Here is a 19,922-nt window from a genome sequence, read left to right on the forward strand (position 1 = left end):
TTAGACTAAGTCTAACGAGGGCTAATAATGGGTTGGCCTGTTTAATGTTCAGATTTGAATGATAGTTCATGATGTCAGAATCACCAGTGCATATCCCACATACAACGTGCTTTTGTCCATTGTGTACTAATCCATATAATTCATGTAAAAGTACACTGCTGTCTCCTTATGTCTTTATCATAACTGTGGTTGATGTACAAGCTTAGTATTTAAGGGGCTGCATTGTGCTATATATATATATATATATATATATATATATATATATATATATATATATATATATATATATATATATATATATATATATATATATATATATATATATATATATATATATATTTCGGCACGCCCCTTTCTTTGTTCCACCATCAGATTTTTGTTACTGCATGAAATTAAACAAGATTTGGCACATATACTAATGATATTATATTCCTTAAGAGGCCCCTCAAAATTCGTTTTGATGCATTTTCACAAACTCCAACCGATTCCATTCAAATTCGGTACGATTATGGCTTTTGGTCCAACTTAGGTCATTGGCTATAAATTTTTTCCATAACACTTGCGATATTCGAAAAAAAATCGATAAATCGATATCCCTTATGGGATTTTTCCATTCAAATCCACTCAAGTTTAAGGCCTACGGGGGACGCAAATTTCCACTTTGCCCCGGGCGCTGTTTACCTCCGCGACGCCAAGCTGTTAGGGTTGGGGTTTGGGTTAGTGTTAGGGTTAGGGTTAGCCACCCTAACACTAACCCTAACCCTAACAGCTAACCCTAACCCTAACTGCAACCCTAACCCTAACCGCTAACCCCTAACCGCTAACCCCTCACCGCTAACAGCTATTCAGGAAATTTGCAAGAAAGCCCGGGCAACACCGGGCTTTATTGCTAGCCCGAGCAACGCCAGGCATTACGACTAGTATCTTCTTCTTCTTCTTCTTCTTCTTCCTTCAGCTGCTCCCATTCGGGGTCGCCACAGTGGATCATCCGTATGATCCGCATAGTGATTTGGCACATGTTTTACGCCTGATGCCCTTCCTGACGCAACCCTGGTCGCCTCTTACAACACAGGGATATAGTACACCTATTTTAACCGGGGTATACACCGGCCCAGTACACTGGTACTCATTTTGCCGACCTCGGAAGGATGACAGGCTGAGTCAACCCCCTGGTGTATTAATTCAGTGGCCCAACGGGGCTTGAACTCAGGACCTTTTGGATCCCAAGCCGCTGCCCTAAACACTGCACCAACACCAGGCTTATTTATATATATATATATATATATATATATATATATATATATATATATATATATATATATATATATATATATATATATATATATATATATATATATACATATATATATACATATATATATATATATATATATATATATATATATATATATATATATATATACATACATACATACATATATATATATATATATATATATATATATATATATATATATATATATATATATATATATATATATATATATATACATATATATATATATATATATATATATATATATATATATATACATATATACATATATATATATATATGTATTGTTATGGATTTTAGAATATGGTCTGATGAATGGATCCACACATCCAGGTCCCCAGACAGTTATTTCCTTAAATTCATGTTCAAATTAGCCCCATCCCCATGTCTAATGGGTTCTTAAATGTGATGTGTTGAGAAGGGTAAAGGATAGATCCCCTCTCTTATGGGAAGCTTTTTTCTTTACGACAGACACGTTCACACACATTTCTTTCGTGAGCTCTGAAGCCCGCCCTCATTTTCCCTCAGCAACATTTCCTTCATGAGCTCTGAAGCCTGCCTTCATTTTTCCTCAGCAACATTTCTTTCACGAGCTCTGAAGCCCGCCCTCGTTTTTCCTCAGCAACATTCCTTCGCGAGCTCCGACGCCCACCTTTTTTGAGAGCGCACGGGTCGTCATGGTAACTGTGCCCCAGTATGATGGGGTGAGCTTGGGGCGGACGGCACCCGGTGGAGATGGCCCGGGGATATAAAAACAAGCAAGAGAAAGCGTGAGGGGCGTTCTGTGAGGAGGGGCGTTCTGTGAGGAGGGGCGTTCTGTAAGGAGGGGCGTTCTGTGAGGAGGGGCGTTGTGTGGAGAGAGACTTTGGAAGAGGAAAATGCGAAAGGGGGACGTCTGAAGCGAGAGAGATGTTCTGTGAGGAGATACATTTTGAGAGTGGGGAAAAAGTGAAAGCGATACGTTCTGAAGAGAAAGAGATATGTTCTGAGATAATAAAAAAGCGTGAACGAAAGCGGTACGAGAGAGAAGCGAGCAAGAAGTGGGTGTAGGCGCGTAAAAGAGGAGAAGGAAGCACGTGTGTGGGTGTCTGGCCAGCACCAACAGCGAGCAGTTCGTCCTGCCCAGAGCTTCGGCAAGCGAGAGTGTGGACTGGCGTTCAAGGGTGCCCCGCGAGAGGCTGCACGACAAAGCTGGGTGCTGGCGACGGACGTGACCATGCACACATGCATTTCAGAACGTTTTTGCTTCACGGACAACTCTCTGGTGAGCGAGATGATTTTCTCCCCCTCCGTTGATCCCTGAATGATCCGTTGGGTACCCTTGTCTGTGTTTAGCTGTAAGTAAGTCAACCCCCGTTAAGCTTCTGTTCTTTGTCTCTTTCCTGGCATTTTGATTGATTTTGCTTTCAAATTCTTTATTTACCTCAGAAAATAAAGTTTATTTATTTATTTATTTTATTATTAATAAATTATTTGTCGATTCCCAACCTGTCCGTGTTTGTCCTTTCCTTCATTGGTCTGGCATTGTCCGAACCTCGATAGACTAGTGGTAATTACCACAGATTTGACAAAAAAAATTGTCGGCACGCACCATCGGTTAAAACGCTCAGCCGCCAAAATTACAATCTAATCAGACAACATTCGTGCTTTGCCGAGGGCACACTCCCCTCTCAGGTAACCACGTGACTTCTAGTTAAACGGAATAATTAGACGGCGGAGACTGGAACTCGTGGTTGACTGGGTGGCGTTTGTGGTTTTAAAACAACCCACCGTACCATAACGTACATTGTGAGCGGTGGCCCCAGGTCCGGCTCTACCGAGGACAACCAGGAATTAATCCCCTTGAGTGACAAGCTGGTGTCTCGGTATCCGTCATATTATATATATATATATATATATATATATATATATATATATATATATATATATATATATATATATATATATATATATATATATATCTATATATATATATATATATATTGTTACGGATTCGCGCCCGCCGGCGTGCTGACGGCCACGTAACTCGAATCGCGGCACGTCGCCCACCGGACGGACAATCCAGTCGTGACCCTCTCGGACTAACGCCGGGAACCAGTCACGGGTGGACCTTTCGGTCTCACTGCGATCGAGCCAATCAGCCCCCGCGTGGGATAGGGTTGCTCGCCAAATTCGACCTACCTAAGTACCCACACGGAGGGTAGACCGGGCGATCGCACCTCGCCGCAGGTCGACTTCGGACACGGGCCACTTAAGCGACCCGTTCCGTACTATCGGGATAACCGAGCGGTGTTATCGTCGGCCTCGACGGTTCGATTAATTATCGGGCGTATTCAGCCCACTACCAACCCTTTACGTGAAGTAAGATGGGGATTCAATAGAGGAAAAGACGAAGCAAAGCGGGAAACAGTTCAACACAAAGCACATTTATTCGCGATGAACGGAAAGCGCACATATACAATTCCACCAAAAGCACATAGAAAAGAAAAACACAATGCAATTTACACAAAAAGCAAATGCGACAATGCAGATCTAATACCGATTACACGAGCACACGGCAACACTTATACAATTTTACTTCACAGACGGCGCCGACAACACATACCCAAAACCAAGGAAAAGAATACCCTCAAGGATGAGGCGGGCCTGAGGCCGAGACCGGGTCGGGCCTACCCGTCTGGTGATGAGACGCGGAGTGGCGATGGTGCCTCAACTCCGCGGGCCTCGCGGGCAGTGTCTGGTAGGGGGTGGGAAAGGGGCCCCCTTGGTCGCACTATCTCAGCGCGGGGGGAAACAGGAGGGGGTTGCTGATGCTCGGGGTATAGAGGATTCCTACTCTGCCTCGAGTCCCGCGACGAGCGTCTCCACCTCGGCCAGGTCGCGCTGTCGGCCTCCCTGGGGTGCAGCTCCCTGCACGACGCGAGCACCCCCTCGTCTGCCCTCGCTGCCTCTCCACAGCTCCGTCCCCTCCGCTCCGACTCCAACGCACACGACGACGACCAGCTCCTTCTTGCTCCTTCTTCCCAACTCCACCGCCCGCGAAGTCTTAACTCTCTGTTCCCTTGACTGACGAACGCGGTCGCTTATATAAGCCCCGTGGCTTCGCTCTCTCATCTTTGACCCCCTCCCTTCGACCTTTCACCTCGCTCTCCATTGGCCCGAGAAAAAGTGGGCGTGAATGCTTTTTGATCCATAAATTTGCATATATCGATCGTCCTCCAACGCCCTGGGGGCGGGGCCAAATCGCCCCTTGCTCACCGATTGGACGGAACAAAAGTGGGCGTGTGTCGTTTTTGATCCGTTTTTTGAAGTGGAAAATCCGTGGTTTTGTACACGCTGTTCGGCGCGCGCCCTGCACGAGTCCAACACCGGTACCCACAAGCGGCGCAAGAACGGTGGCGATGCGACGGTTGCGAGGTGTGACGTGAAGCGGCGCCGCGGTGGGTGGTTGATGTTGTGGTTGTGGTGGTAATCATGGCGGTTGGTCCAAAATAAAGATAGCAAAAGAAAAACGGCTATCCTGAAGAGTCGCAGCACGCATAAATGACATGTATTCCCACTAGACAACGGGTTTGGGCCTAACTACACATGTACTTACCGAGATATCTCACCTAAGGGACCTGAATGGTGGTTTGCGAATTTGGTAACCACAACACTACCCCCTCCCCTTTTTACAGACTCGTCCCGAGTCGTCAAATTTTCGTGTGCCATCATGTGAAGTTTTACCCTAGTACATTTTACCTACGGATCCCTGAGTGCGACATTCATGGTATTCGTGTCCCCAAAATAAATAACCTGAGGGCTGCGTAACTACCTAAACAAACTCACTCACACGGACGACTTAAATAAAATTGCCGGCGCTAGACAGACATGCCGGGGGCGCACTCATATTTACAGTACATCTTAACCTTAACTTACAAATTTTACACTAAACCATGGCCCAAGATCACTGAACTCTGCAAAAGAAAAGCAGTTAGCAGGGAGCCAGGCTGCTCGCATGCAGTCTCTGGCTCAAAACAATGCAGGTGACAGGGAACGTGGCTGGCTGCTCACACGCAGTCCAAGGCCTTCCCTTTTGAACTGAACGCAGTGAACCACAACGGTGCATGGGCTGCACAACCGTTGTCTCCGTGCCAGCTCAAGTGGCACACGCAATGAACACAACGAATGGATGGATGAATGGTTTGAACTGAACGCAGTGAACCACAACGGTGCATGGGCTGCACAACGCAGTCTCCGTGCCAGCTCAAGTGGCACACGCAATGAACACTACAAATGGATGGGTGAATGGATGGATGCAAACACGGTGCATGGGCCGCCACTGCAGGCCCGTGTTGTAGCTGCCAACAGGGCAGTTCTTGCAGCTTGCCAAATGTTGCTTTCTGATCCTGGCTCACATGGCAATGAACAGGGGGGGGCAAAGCAAAAATTGAACGGGGCTGGTGAACATGGGCAGTGGGCATGGCATGGCAAAGGCAGCAGGCAAACACAGCCCGCAGAAGAAGGCCGCTGCAGGCAAACACAGCCGGCAGATGAACTGGCCGGCACAGGCATTGAAGAAAAACAGCCAGCCGGCAGATGAAGTGGGCCGGCACAGGCCTTGCAGCAAAACAACAGCTGCCGATGAAGTTGGCCGGCCTCTGCCTTGAAGCAAAACACGGCCAGCCGATGAAGTTGGCCAGCCTTTGCCGTTCAGTGGAGGTTGGTGGAGGGAGTGCGGTGGTGCTGGCCACTTGGAAGGCGGGCTCGGACCTACCTACCTGTCTCCCTCCCAACCTATCGCCTTTGCCTGTCACTGTACATACCCACTCCCTTAATTTGTCAAACCCCAATTTAGCCCCAACTTATTTTTTTTATTTTTACTTCCCCACTATAAATCGTCCCCTAACCCCCTTTATCGTCCTTGTTCGGCTAACCTATCCTGTCACCTAGCCTACTCCCAACCCCTACGTTCCCTTCCCGGAGGGGAACAAGGGAGAGCTAACGTCCTGTGTCGAGGCCCAACGAAGCCTCAGAATGGCCTCCCCAGAGTTCGGCGATCTAACCCAAAGTGGGTCCAGCGGCCCACAACGAGAGCGAGGGGATGGATGGTGCGGAGGGGTACATCTCCTAATCTACCCTATCCATTTAACAGTTAAACTACCCCGGGGCTTTCAACAAGCGCCTCTCGCTTAAACTATTGGTTCTAACAACCCAGATTCCCGTCGCCTGTGTTGGTTTCCTCACAATTTCGGGCCTCGCCCCCCCAATTTTCTCTCCGTGCCCTCACACGGTCTCCTGGCTAGGACACGTGGCTCCCTTTGGCAGGCACGACCCTCTGCCGAATCTCCCGCTATGGCACCCCCGGGCACTACACTGCCTCCGAGCCTACCAGCTCCCTAACACCGGGGAGTGCCCCCCATGGCACCTCCCCTGAAACGCACACGTGGCAGGCCGGCCTCCCGGGCCCCTTTCCGAGGGTCACCCGTGCCCACAACACTGCCCACGTGGCTAATGGCGCCCCGGGCCCCCGCACCAAGCAGGCGCACCCGTGCCCACTACGCTATCTCGGCCCCCCATGGGCCCTTGGCCGACCACGGCCGACTAGCCTGGTGCCCGGGGTACCCACTCAGCGATACCTTTCGCGGCCACGCTCCCAAGCCCGTCAACAGGGCTCCTGCACCCCTCCAAATGGGTCTCGAGCCTACATTCCCACCAACAACAAAACGACCTCCATTTTTCAATTTGACTAACCCAGCTAACTCACTCTACACTGACCCCGGGGTCCCTTGGGTGGGAGTCACTCCTCCCCCCAATCACTCATCGCACCATGCATTCCCCATTCGCTCCATACACACAGACCCGCTGGCCTCACTCACTCACCAAGTACTCACCTCACAACTCTCCAACTCTTCAACACACACACCGCTGAACTCTGCCATCCTCCTAACTACCTCCCCTAACTAACTCGTGCTCCCACGTCGTCCCTTAAACTAGTAGCACGTTCCTTTTAACACTACGTAGCTAAACTACGTCAACTCTACACACTCAAAGTCTGTCTCTGTCTCCAAATCATCAAAAATCATTTCCCATTTTCCCATCCTAAATCTGGCTGCAATCCCTCTAACTAATCCATTCCACGGACTCCATGAGGACTTACCCCTGCCCCATGGAGTCGGTCTAACTAAGCTAACCCTTCCCCCTAACTAGTTTCCATCCTGTGCCCCGGTAAGGGGGTCTTCCACCCCTTGCCCAGGAATCCTGTGCACCCGAAAGTGAGGCTTGCTTTTTTTTTTTTTTTTTTCCCATGCGCATCACCAGCGCGGCAACTCGCGCACTTTGCACCTGCCCGTGACGTCATGCAGCTGCACTTGTTCCTCGTCCCTCCTTGGACGGTACCATCCGGCAGAGATACCCCTCCTGCCGGATTCCAACCCCACGTGCAGCCATGGCGTCACCGTGCGCATAAAAAAAAACACAAGCCCCACGTCTCGAGGGGTTCCCCACGCGAACACATGTGCTTTGCCCGTTGGAGCTTAACACACACGATCGCGTGGAGAACCCGTCCGGTCCAAATCCGTTTACCTGCCTAAACTTTGTCCGTCCGCGGGATCGGCAAATCCACCGCGTGCGTTTCCGGACCGGGACTTCACTCTCGCAAGCGAGCACGTGGTGGCCTCGTGTGTTGCACAGCACGGACCGCGTGCTCACTGCTGGGTGAACCTGGCACGGTCCCCGAAACAACTTCAGCCGCTACTCGGCTTTCTCTCCTCTGTCGCCGTCTCCGTCTCCATTCCACCCACGCACACCTGCGTGTTACGACGCACAGTCCACTCCATCACATTCACACCGGGAGACGCGGCTGCGTGCTTCCGCATGCCAACCGACATCTCCCTCACATACCGCTCTCTCACACACACGGTCTCCCTTGCACAACCCATACCACTCACACGTGGTGCTCCATTCACTCGCGCGGGGGCACTCACCCGCGGTGCCTCACTCACACTGGCCGTTCCATCCACACATACGGCCTCACTCACACACGGTGCCCCATCCTCACCCGGCGTGCTGGGAAGCACGCACTCCGGCACCATCGCCACCACACCACTCACACACGGGGTCGCCTCCACACACGGGGACGCACTCACACCTTCCACCACACACACAGGGACAACCACACTGGGGATTTGTGTCCCCACGAGGGTCTCCGGGGCCTCTATACCCCCCAAGCTCTCCGTGCAACCGTTCGCAGCTCTCGTCCCCTCAACCTCGCAAAGCACGACCGAACCCACCTGGTCGTGACTCGCCTCAAGGGGGCATACTCCCTCCCCTTGTTCCTGGAGGAGGTCATCCAGCTGCTCGCACCGGGTCCCTACACGCTCCGCGAGCTCAACCTCACTATCCTCCACTACCTCCGTGTGTGTGTGTGCGTCACTTACCCCGTCTTCATCGTGTTGTCTCTCCTCTATTTTTTTTGTCTCCCGTGTCTCTATACATTTATAAGTTTCTGTTGTCCCCTCCTGTCTCTTCGTCTCCGCTTCTTTCTGGCGTCTTTCCCTTATCTTTATGTAGGTCAACCTTGCTTTCTCTTTAAGTCGCTCCCGTCCTTCCCTGTTTTTCACTCCTTGCTCTTTCACGATCTCCGCGTACCTCATCCTTGCTCTCCGTATTAATTGTTCTTTTCTCTCCCTCGCAATTACTTTCACCTCGTCTCTTGTCTCCCGAATTACTTTTTCCTTACCCGCCTCCACCGCGGGCCTGTCAGCCGTTGCACCCCCTTCCAGCTCGTTTGCTCCCACACGTGGAGTCGCCATTCCCAGCTCCCTGGTCACGGCCTTCATGCCCGCCTGCAGGCATCGGCCCATGTTCTGCGTCTCACCCCGGAGCTTTTTCATTTCTTCCTTCATGTTTGCTTCCATTCCGTTCATTTGTTTGTTCATTTCGTTTTTCATTCCATTTGTGTTTGTATCCATCTTTTCGTTCATTTGTTGTGTATTCGCATCCATCTTTTCGTTCATTCCTTTCATTTCGTTTGTCATTGCCGCCAGCATGGCGCATAGCTGGGCCATGTCGGGTGCGCTTGAGTGAGCCGTTTCGGCAGGGGTTGGGGAAGGGTTTTGGTGGAGAGGGGGGAGGTGTCATACACCGCGGCCGCTGCCGCACCCATTTCGGGCTCTGGGTTCAGTTGGGCGAGTCCGTGTTCCTGCACAATCAACATTTCCTGCACGGGGATTCCATCCTGGACCATGGACTCTACATTACTACACATATACATTTCTAATACCCCCGGCTCCCGCTCGCCTTGAGACGCCATCTTGCTTCTCGTGAAGGGTTAATTTGAATCGCTCGTAATTTGGAGGGAATCGGGGGTCGCTTCTCTCACCCCTGGACCGATTCCCGTGAATTTAGCTGGAGACAGGAGAGCTCGTTTTCCTGTTCTCCGATACCAGTGCCGCGAGGAGGGCAATGGATTTGTATCGCACGACCTGACACCAGTGTTACGGATTCGCGCCCGCCGGCGTGCTGACGGCCACGTAACTCGAATCGCGGCACGTCGCCCACCGGACGGACAATCCAGTTGTGACCCTCTCGGACTAACGCCGGGAACCAGTCACGGGTGGACCTTTCGGTCTCACCGCGATCGAGCCAATCAGCCCCCGCGTGGGATAGGGTTGCTCGCCAAATTCGACCTACCTAAGTACCCACACGGAGGGTAGACCGGGCGATTGCACCTCGCCGCAGGTCGACTTCGGACACGGGCCACTTAAGCGACCCGTTCCGTACTATCGGGATAACCGAGCGGTGTTATCGTCGGCCTCGACGGTTCGATTAATTATCGGGCGTATTCAGCCCACTACCAACCCTTTACGTGAAGTAAGATGGGGGATTCAATAGAGGAAAAGACGAAGCGAAGCGGGAAACAGTTCAACACAAAGCACATTTATTCGCGATGAACGGAAAGCGCACATATACAATTCCACCAAAAGCACATAGAAAAGAAAAACACAATGCAATTTACACAAAAAGCAAATGCGACAATGCAGATCTAATACCGATTACACGAGCACACGGCAACACTTATACAATTTTACTTCACAGACGGCGCCGACAACACATACCCAAAACCAAGGAAAAGAATACCCTCAAGGATGAGGCGGGCCTGAGGCCGAGACCGGGTCGGGCCTACCCGTCTGGTGATGAGACGCGGAGCGGCGATGGTGCCTCAACTCCGCGGGCCTCGCGGGCAGTGTCTGGTAGGGGGTGGGAAAGGGGCCCCCTTGGTCGCACTATCTCAGCGCGGGGGGAAACAGGAGGGGGTTGCTGATGCTCGGGGTATAGAGGATTCCTACTCTGCCTCGAGTCCCGCGACGAGCGTCTCCACCTCGGCCAGGTCGCGCTGTCGGCCTCCCTGGGGTGCAGCTCCCTGCACGACGCGAGCACCCCCTCGTCTGCCCTCGCCGCCTCTCCACAGCTCCGTCCCCTCCGCTCCGACTCCAATGCACACGACGACGACCAGCTCCTTCTTGCTCCTTCTTCCCAACTCCACCGCCCGCGAAGTCTTAACTCTCTGTTCCCTTGACTGACGAACGCGGTCGCTTATATAAGCCCCGTGGCTTCGCTCTCTCATCTTTGACCCCCTCCCTTCGACCTTTCACCTCGCTCCCCATTGGCCCGAGAAAAAGTGGGCGTGAATGCTTTTTGATCCATAAATTTGCATATATCGAACGCCCTTGGGGGCGGGGCCAAATCGCCCCTTGCTCACCGATTGGACGGAACAAAAGTGGGCGTGTGTCGTTTTTGATCCGTTTTTTGAAGTGGAAAATCCGTGGTTTTGTACACGCTGTTCGGCGCGCGCCCTGCACGAGTCCAACACCGGTACCCACAAGCGGCGCAAGAACGGTGGAGATGCGACGGTTGCGAGGTGTGATGTGAAGCGGCGCCGCGGTGGGTGGTTGATGTTGTGGTTGTGGTGGTAATCATGGCGGTTGGTCCAAAATAAAGATAGCAAAAGAAAAACGGCTATCCTGAAGAGTCGCAGCACGCATAAATGACATGTATTCCCACTAGACAACGGGTTTGGGCCTAACTACACATGTACTTACCGAGATATCTCACCTAAGGGACCTGAATGGTGGTTTGCGAATTTGGTAACCACAACAATATATTCCTCATACTGCACTTTATGACGTGTCGCATTGCGGGCAGCCTTTTCCTCCCTTGTGTAGGATCTATAGCACAACCTATGATTGTGCCCTTCTGCTGCTATGAGGTCTCTGCTGACAATAGTAAGCAATCTACTATCCATTTTCTTCATTTCTGATGCTGGCATCTGCTTGCATCTCCAGGCATTGTACGAGGGATTTTTCTTGTTTTCTGTCTGCAAACAAACTTGTTGGCTTTCTGACAAAAGCTACATTCTCCCTCAAAAACTCGAGATGCCAAGCTTGATCCTTGCCTGGATGATTTAATCGAACTGGCATTATTTTCAGACTCATCTCTCTTTTCTTGTTTTGTGCTGATAGTATTTAAGGTACTGCAGGATGGGAACCCAACACGCAGCGCTGCTTTCGAACCCAACCATAGCTTATGTGAACACACTCTATGAGTCGTAGATCATTTTAAATGCTGTACAATGAAAAACCAAACATCACGAGTGTGTTGATTTATGATTATTGTTTTTGCATTCACAGCTCTTTTAAACTGTCATTGTGCATTGGTTGAGTCTCATTCGTTGATTACACATTAATGCTTCTTCTTTGAACTCGTACCAGTTGATAAATGCTGGGGAGGAGGCGCTAGTGTTCTACAATGACCGTGCGTCTTTCCAAACGCTGTTGCGCCTCATGGGATCGGAGCGTGAGTGTTGTGCCGAGGATGGGCCACTGAGATACCACCTGCAACTTGTCAAACTGCTGGCTGCATGCACGGAGGGCAAGAACGTTTACACTGAGATAAAGTGCAACTCTCTGCTGCCTCTTGAAGATGTTGTGAATATTGTCATACATGACGACTGCATTCCTGAGGTAGTCCTCTGAAAGTGTAAAAGGTCTCTTGTTAGAATGGAATATTGTGAACAGGATAGGTGAATGCAGAGCTTTTACCTGATAAGTCTGGACGAATACATCAATGTGAACTTCAAATGAGTTTGTGTGTTGTAAAGTTATTGCTGTTGACTTTAATTCTGTTTTCAATTTTCCAGGTAAAAATAGCTTATGTGAACTTTCTGAACCACTGCTACATTGATACTGAGGTGGAGATGAAGGAAATCTACACAAGTAATCACATGTGGAAGCTCTTTGAGAGTTTTTTGGTCGACATCAGCCGTGTAGGTTGTATTTTTCTGGTGGATTTACAAATGTTGTGAGCATGATTTTTTTTATTTTTTATATTAGTGTTTTTATTTTTCAGTGAATATGACTCCTGGGGTAGCTTGTAGAAATATCACGCAGACAAGACTTTTTGTAGGATCAGTGTACTTTTACATAAATTACAAGCATACTGGTGAAGAACTCATCCTTACGGCCAGGTTAATTCCCTCAGAATTATGGATGGGATGATTTGTTCTACCCACTCCCACTGGGAGCAGCGCTATGTGATCCACATTTACATGCAGAGAATTGGGGTGCTCTCCCCACCCTGAAGCCCTGGGACAATAAAAAAAATTACCTCCTAAAACCTTCCTGGGTACACCTGAAGTACAACTCGCAATTTTCACTTCATTCTGTCCAGCGTTTCAGGGGTGCATAGAAGTCAAACAAACAGACATTTCTCAAATTTAATGATTAGCAGACACCGGACAAACCCATATGGTATATGGGATTTGTAAGTAGATTCTCCACATCATGAACCAGGCATTCAGATGAGAATGCTAACAAGTCTTTACTCTGCTTATTGGGCTTTTCCTCATCGATGAGCATTGATCACAAAAGTATAAAATAATATCTGTAATTAAAATATTAAAATTGTACATTCGTAATGCAGAAAAATAACTTAGTTTAATAAATTATCAGTTGTGTTCAACACATGGTGACCACATTTTGAGAATAAATGATCACAATGGGAAGGACAACTGTTTGTTGCGGTGTGGTTTGTCGCAGGTGTGCAATCGAACATTGAAAGGGCACCAGGATGACTCCATATTGGAGAATTATGTGACAGAAACAGTCTCAAATATCATCACAACGTTCTTCAGCTTACCATTGTCTGATCAAAGTGCAAGCCTGCAGGTACATGAACCTAAGGTGGATTTTCATGTTCCATTTCTCAAAAATCTCCTTTGAGTTATGTCCAGTTCACCAAATGCTGCTGCGTTCCATAGTTCATTGTGGCTTCTGACCTTGAGATTTAATGGCAAAATAGAATGAGGAAATACCGAAATTGAACTTTCAACCATGGCTGTTCTATATTTTCCTTTATGTCATAAGTGCATCTTGTATTTTATCACTTAATTCCTGTGTGTGTCAGAAATCTATTCGGTATTTCACTATCCATCACATCCCCTTCTATTCCCTGTTGAAAAGGATTTTTTCCCCTTCTTGATTTGTGAATTATTTTTGGAATGTCTATATTTTTGAGTTGTTTAACTTCTGTTCCATTAACGTCGTTTGCGGCCACAATGTGAGGGGCAGAAATGGTATATTTTGCTCACTGTACCAGTGTAGTTTATCAATGACCATTGGATATTTGATGTCCACAAGTGAATGTTAACATTTAAGATGGCCGCAATAATGCTAACTCGGTAATAAAATGTATTCTAGTGGGTATGAGCAGGTAATATAGAATGCAACACCCTGCTTGCAAGTACCAGGGTGACCGTTTGCAGTCAAACCCTAATTTCATCAATAATCAAAACCATTAGGGTAAGTACATGACCAAACTGAGCTATTTCGTTCAAACTTTCCATCAGATGTCAAGAAACATGACCAATTTATTATTTTAAAAATAATTTTTATGCCATGTTGAGGCTCTTGTAAGAGCTAATACACAGCAACATATAACAAGGCAGGAGATGAGAGGGGCGGGAGAGGGAAGCACAAAATGGTGGGGAGCAAAGCAATAGAATATCCGTGGAAAGGAGAGCGATGGAGCGGGGTACATGGGGTAAACAAGATGGTACTACAGGGACTTTCAGGAAGGAAAACGGGGAATTTGTAGGAGGTGGGTTTGGGGTGGATTAACGGGGGTAGTAATGATCAAGATGTTGTATGGGGGAAGATAGATGATGGTGAACACCTGTTTTGAAGACCTTAAGGGAGGAGTGGGATTGAAGAGAGTGTCGGAGTATGTTCCAGAGGCAGGAAAAAAGAGGAATGAAAGAGTAAAGCTGAGCAGTGATTCTTCATTTTGGCAGTTTCACCAGAAGGGGGGTTTTCGCAGACTTGAGCACCCTGACGAAATATAGGAGGCACACATCACAAACACAGTGGGGGGGGGGGGTGGGAAGCTGGAGAGGAGACGGTAGAAGACAGAAAGACCACCGACCTGCCTCCGGTGAGAGGGTGAGAGACCCAAAGACTCAGCTTAATCGTGGGAAATACCAATGATCGTAAAAGCCTTGATTTCCACAGCATGGTCGAGCCAGGTGAGGCAGGAGCACCAGCCCAGAAGGGGAGCAGTATTCCATCAGACTGCGGATAAAAGCTTTGCACTTAGTCAGGAGCTCAGGTGTGCCAAGGACGGACTTTGCAAGACAAAGGAATCCCAGTCGACGACTGGTTTTGGAGGCCAGCTTGGCGATGTGGCTTTCCCAAGAAAGATCGTGACAGATCGTGAGACCTAAGAGCTTGAATGAAAGGGCTTCTTCAAAAAGAATGTTGAGAGAAAAGATGGGGGGAGGAGGAGTGTGTGTGTGTGTGTGTGTGTGTGTGTGTGTGCGTGTGCGTGCGCGTGCGTGTGCGTGTGCGTGTGCGTGTGTGTGTGTGTGGGGTCCAGTTGGTCCTTTTGGAGAGACATGGTGAGGGTGTGCGATTTGTCAGGATTGAAAGACAAATGCCTTGGATACCAGTGTAGTTTTTCAATGACCATTGGATATTTGATGTCCACAAGTGAATGTTAACATTTAAGATGGCCGCAATAAGACATGACATGACAAAATAAGATGGCCGCAATAAGACATGACATTTAAGACATGACAAAAGAGATTTTGGTGAGCAGTGCGGGATGCCAGACCATATCGAAATCTCGTGATATGTCAAGGGAGATGGCTCTGATCTCTTTTTTTGGCATTTAGGACTTCCATCCTCATTTTAGGACCTGCATTTTAACATTAAATAGATTGCTACAAAGAAGTTTCTACAAACAAATTTCTGCCAATCTGCAGCACCACGTCATACCCATTCTGCAGCACCCCACAATACCCATTCTGCAACACCCTACCATACTCATTCTGCAGCACCCCACCATACCCGTTCTGCAGCACCACACCATACCCATTCTGCAGCACCACACCATACCCATTCTGCAGCACCACACCATACCCATTCTGCAGCACCACACCATACCCATTCTGCAGCACCACACCATACCCATTCTGAGGTGCTGCTTCCGAACCCAACACACAGCACTGCTTCCGAACCCAACCCACAGCGCTGCTTATGAACCCAACCCGCAGCGCCGCTTCCAAATGTAACCTGGAATGCTGCTTCCAAACCCAACCCTGAGCACTACTTCCAAACCCACCATGCAGCTCTGCTTCCAAACCCAACCTGGAGCGCCGCTTCCTAACCCAACATCCAGCGCCGCTTTCGAGCCCAACTCTGGATCCGGACCTGAACCAAAATCTATTCGGCTTGTTATTGTCACCTCCCCAACTCATCCACCAAGTTTTGTCATAACTCATCCACAACTTTTTGAAATATTATGCTATTGTTTTTGATCCCATCTCTCAATGGTGAAGAATCACATGAAAAATAAAAAAATTCTCATTTCCAGATTCAGATCTTCATCAAAATCAAGTCATTTCATCCTTGTCGGACACCCAACCTATTCACCAAGTTTTGTCCGAATCCGTAAACAACTTTTTGAGATATCATGCTAGAAATCGTTTTTGGCCCAATTCCTCAATGGTGAAGAATCACTTAAAAAAATTCTCGTAGTCGGGTTCAGATATTTGCCAAAATCTAATCAATCTGTCGTTATCACACACCCAATCTGTGGACCAACTTTCGTCTGAATCCGTCCACAATTTTTTGAAATATTCTGCTCACAGACACAGACAGAGAAACAGACAGTGGTGAAAACATAACCTCCATCCGCCTTTTGTGGTGGAGGTAAAAACGACTTGCCAATGTTTCCGAAGGGAGCAGGTGTTTCTAGTATGTTGAAATTAGGGGAAATGTCAGCTAGTATATTCTAGTTCTCATTCACTAATTTTTATGCTTATCTAATCACTTTTTTTCATTTTACTTCTTTAATTGAAACAGTCAAAAATATTTGTTTTAGTGTTTAAGGTGATGTCACTTCTGCTGTGTATGCGTGTATACCTACAGACACACCAGCCCGTGTTTGTGCAGTTATTACAAGGTGTACTCCGCGTGTACCAGTGTACCTGGCCCAGTGTCTCTCAAAAAGCCACCGTCGAGACTTGCATAAAAAGCCTTGCTGGAGTCGGTTAGTTTCTACATTGCTTGGTTTTACAATATCTTTATTATTATGATGTTATGAGACAGGGATGTTGTAGTTTGTTCATTCCTCATGTATATTATCTTATTCATTCTTATCCAATCCAATATTTGCTGTATTCCTTGTTGACAAACAATTAGAAAGTGCAAATAATTAATTTTCATGCTTGCATTACTGATATGTTGTTTAACGTAATAATTTGTACATTGATGTGTATTCACCTGTCTCATAATACAAAGTGCATTTTGTGTATTACTGTGATACATTCTGCTCTCCTTTTGACTCTTCACCCAGCTAAGAGCAGAGGCATTGCTATTCCTGTGGATCTGGACACCCAAGTTACCTCACTCATTTTGAAACCCCAGCACTTTGTCCAGAAAACCGCACTCAATTGGCGAATGAATGCCCGGGCCTGCACGCGTCGAGACTCACTTAATATCATACCCTGGGACCATCGCATCGAGAGATTGCAGGTACCACCGCTGGTTTTGGTCGTCATCAGGAATGGTAGTTGTGGGGGGAGCTGAGGCCAGAAGGGATATTTGTATGATATGTCGGAGAAGTTATAAACTCAAAGAAATACTTCAAAAACATTACACGAATGGCATCGGATAAAGGGGTCGAAAATTGACAATGACCCTTTTCAAATGAGGATAAAAACTGGGCTTTTCACATGGCATGAAAAAGAAGTACACCTTCCGCAGTGCTGGCTTCAAGTACAACCTTTCAAATTTAGAGAATAACTGGGCAGCACTCATTAAAAAAACTATATATATATATATATATATATATATATATATATATATATATATATATATATATATATATATATATATATATATATATATATATATATATCTGCATAGATATACATGCACAAGCAAATACCACCCGATGCTTCGCTGTCAAGAATACTAAAGGGGGAGGGAGGAGAAAAAGAGGTGGGAAGAGGGAGAGAGGGGTGGGGGAGAGAGAGCGATGAGAGTCATGAGGTGGAGGGGGAAAGGAGAGAGGAGGGAGGGGGGAGTGAGGAGAGATGGTGGAAAGGAATACAGTGTGAGGTGAAGAGAAGGCAGATGTGCGGTGGAGCGTTAATTACGATTCATGCTGTTTCATCAAAATGCTTCTGCATAGAATAACAGTGAAGATGGAAACAAAATGATGTCTGAAATCCATCTTCAACTGGTTATACTATAAACACGTCCCGGAGACAAACACCACCCAAACACGTCCAGAGACAAAACCCACCAGATGCATCCGGAACCAAGCCGTCCAGACACAAATACTGCTTCGATACATCCGAAGCCAAACTCCCATCCGGAAGCGTCCGTAGACAAACTCCTGTCCGGACATACATACTGCCTGGTCTTGTCCGTAGACAAACACTGCCTGGACGCGTCCAGAGACGAACATCGCCTGGACGCGTCCAGAGACGAACATCGCCTGGACGCGTCCAGAGACAAACATCGCCCAGACACGTCCAGAGACAAATACTACCCGGACACATCCAGAGACGAACACTACTCGGGCACATCCAGAGATGAACACTATCCGGACACGTCCAGAGACGAACACTACCCGGACACGTCCAGCGACGAACACTACCCAGACACGTCCAGAGACTAACACTACCCTGACACGTCCAGAGACGAACACTACCCGGACACGTCCAGAGACGAACACCGCCTGGACGCGTCCAGAGACAAACACCATCCAGACATAAACACTTCCCGGACACGTTCGGAGGCAAACTCTCATCTGGACACGTCCGGAGATAAATACCATCCAGACACATCCGGAGACAAACCCCGCCCGGACGTGACTGGAGACAAACACCATCCAGACATAAGCACTGCCCAGATATGCCCAGAGACAGAGAGAGGGGGAGTGAGAGTGTGGGAGGAGGGTGCTGCACTGTATTGGGTGGGGGTAGAGCAAGGATGGGATAAAGTGAGGGAGAGGTGGGGGTAGGGGAGTTAGCAGAGAGAATATGTTATGCTTTCTGAACAACACACATAAACATACACCCACACATTAGTGCTTGGCCGACATCAGCAATTTTTCGGGAATCGGCAGCTTGGAGTCTGTGATTTACTGACTGCAGTGCATACTGTATACAACCCAAAAACCTTGAGTCGCTTACACAGAAAAACTGTTATATTTATATAGATGTTGCAGGGAAACGTTTACAAACATTAATTTTTATAAACATCTGCATGTGACAGGTGAAAAAAAAATTTGGCTCGTGAATTTAGAAAACACGTTACTACGGCAAACGGCTCTGAAATCGGGTGTGATGTCACAACAACTCGCTCAGAATGAAGGAACACGGACCACTCGCTCAGGATGATGGAGCATGACCCACTTGCTCAGGATGACGGAGAATGAACCACTCGCTCAGGATGACGGAGAACGAACCACTCGTTCAGGATGACGGAGCACGAACCACTCGCTCTGAATGATGCGGCGTGGCAAAAGTGTCCGCAGTGAGTGAACTATTCACTCAGAATAATGTAGCGTGGTATCGCTATCGACAATAGGGCACTCGGCAAGTGGTGTAAGCACTCAAGCAAGCACTCCAATTAAATGGTTGATAAGGAACGGCTGGCCAGGCTGTGACTGCATACAATATAGAATCAAGTCAGTTGAGGTATTGCTATACATAGAATCAAGCGCCGGAGCAGCGCATCGCTATGTACGCTTTCCTCAAATACTCCAGGGGCCTCCGCCTGGCCATCCTCCAGGCAGATGCCTGACCCATCCCCATCTTGAGATGCTGATCAATCTGATGCAACCACGATGCACATGGTTGGCCCATTGGCCTCCTCCACTCACGAATCTCCTTCGCTGAGAGAATCTGGTGAGCAGGATCAGTGTTAGGAAAATGAGCCATATGTCCATGCAGCCACAGCTGATGCTCACAGACTATGTCGGTAACAAATCTCATTTGGGTCTCTCTCAGCAACCGCTCGTTGGACACAAAGTCAGACCAGCGATTGCCAAGGATTATCCGAAGAGACCTGGT

At 48.1% G+C, this 19,922-nt stretch overlaps 1 protein-coding gene across 1 annotated transcript in view; it reads left to right on the top strand.

Moving 5' to 3' along the window:
- LOC147032632 (inositol 1,4,5-trisphosphate-gated calcium channel ITPR1-like) overlaps nucleotides 1–19,922 on the top strand; it is a 578,387-nt gene that overhangs the window by 335,529 nt on the left and 222,936 nt on the right. Inside the window, exons 29-33 of the mRNA XM_085850787.1 lie at nucleotides 12,049–12,300; nucleotides 12,477–12,602; nucleotides 13,375–13,503; nucleotides 16,765–16,885; nucleotides 17,192–17,370. Of these exons, the coding sequence (XP_085706913.1) occupies nucleotides 12,049–12,300; nucleotides 12,477–12,602; nucleotides 13,375–13,503; nucleotides 16,765–16,885; nucleotides 17,192–17,370 (807 nt within the window). The remainder of the gene's footprint in view (nucleotides 1–12,048; nucleotides 12,301–12,476; nucleotides 12,603–13,374; nucleotides 13,504–16,764; nucleotides 16,886–17,191; nucleotides 17,371–19,922) is intronic.

This window comes from Eptatretus burgeri, chromosome 2 (assembly GCF_056783735.1).
Source record: "Eptatretus burgeri isolate ZD-2024b chromosome 2, Ebu_testis_v1, whole genome shotgun sequence".
In the NCBI taxonomy this organism is placed as follows: Eukaryota; Metazoa; Chordata; class Myxini; order Myxiniformes; family Myxinidae; genus Eptatretus; species Eptatretus burgeri.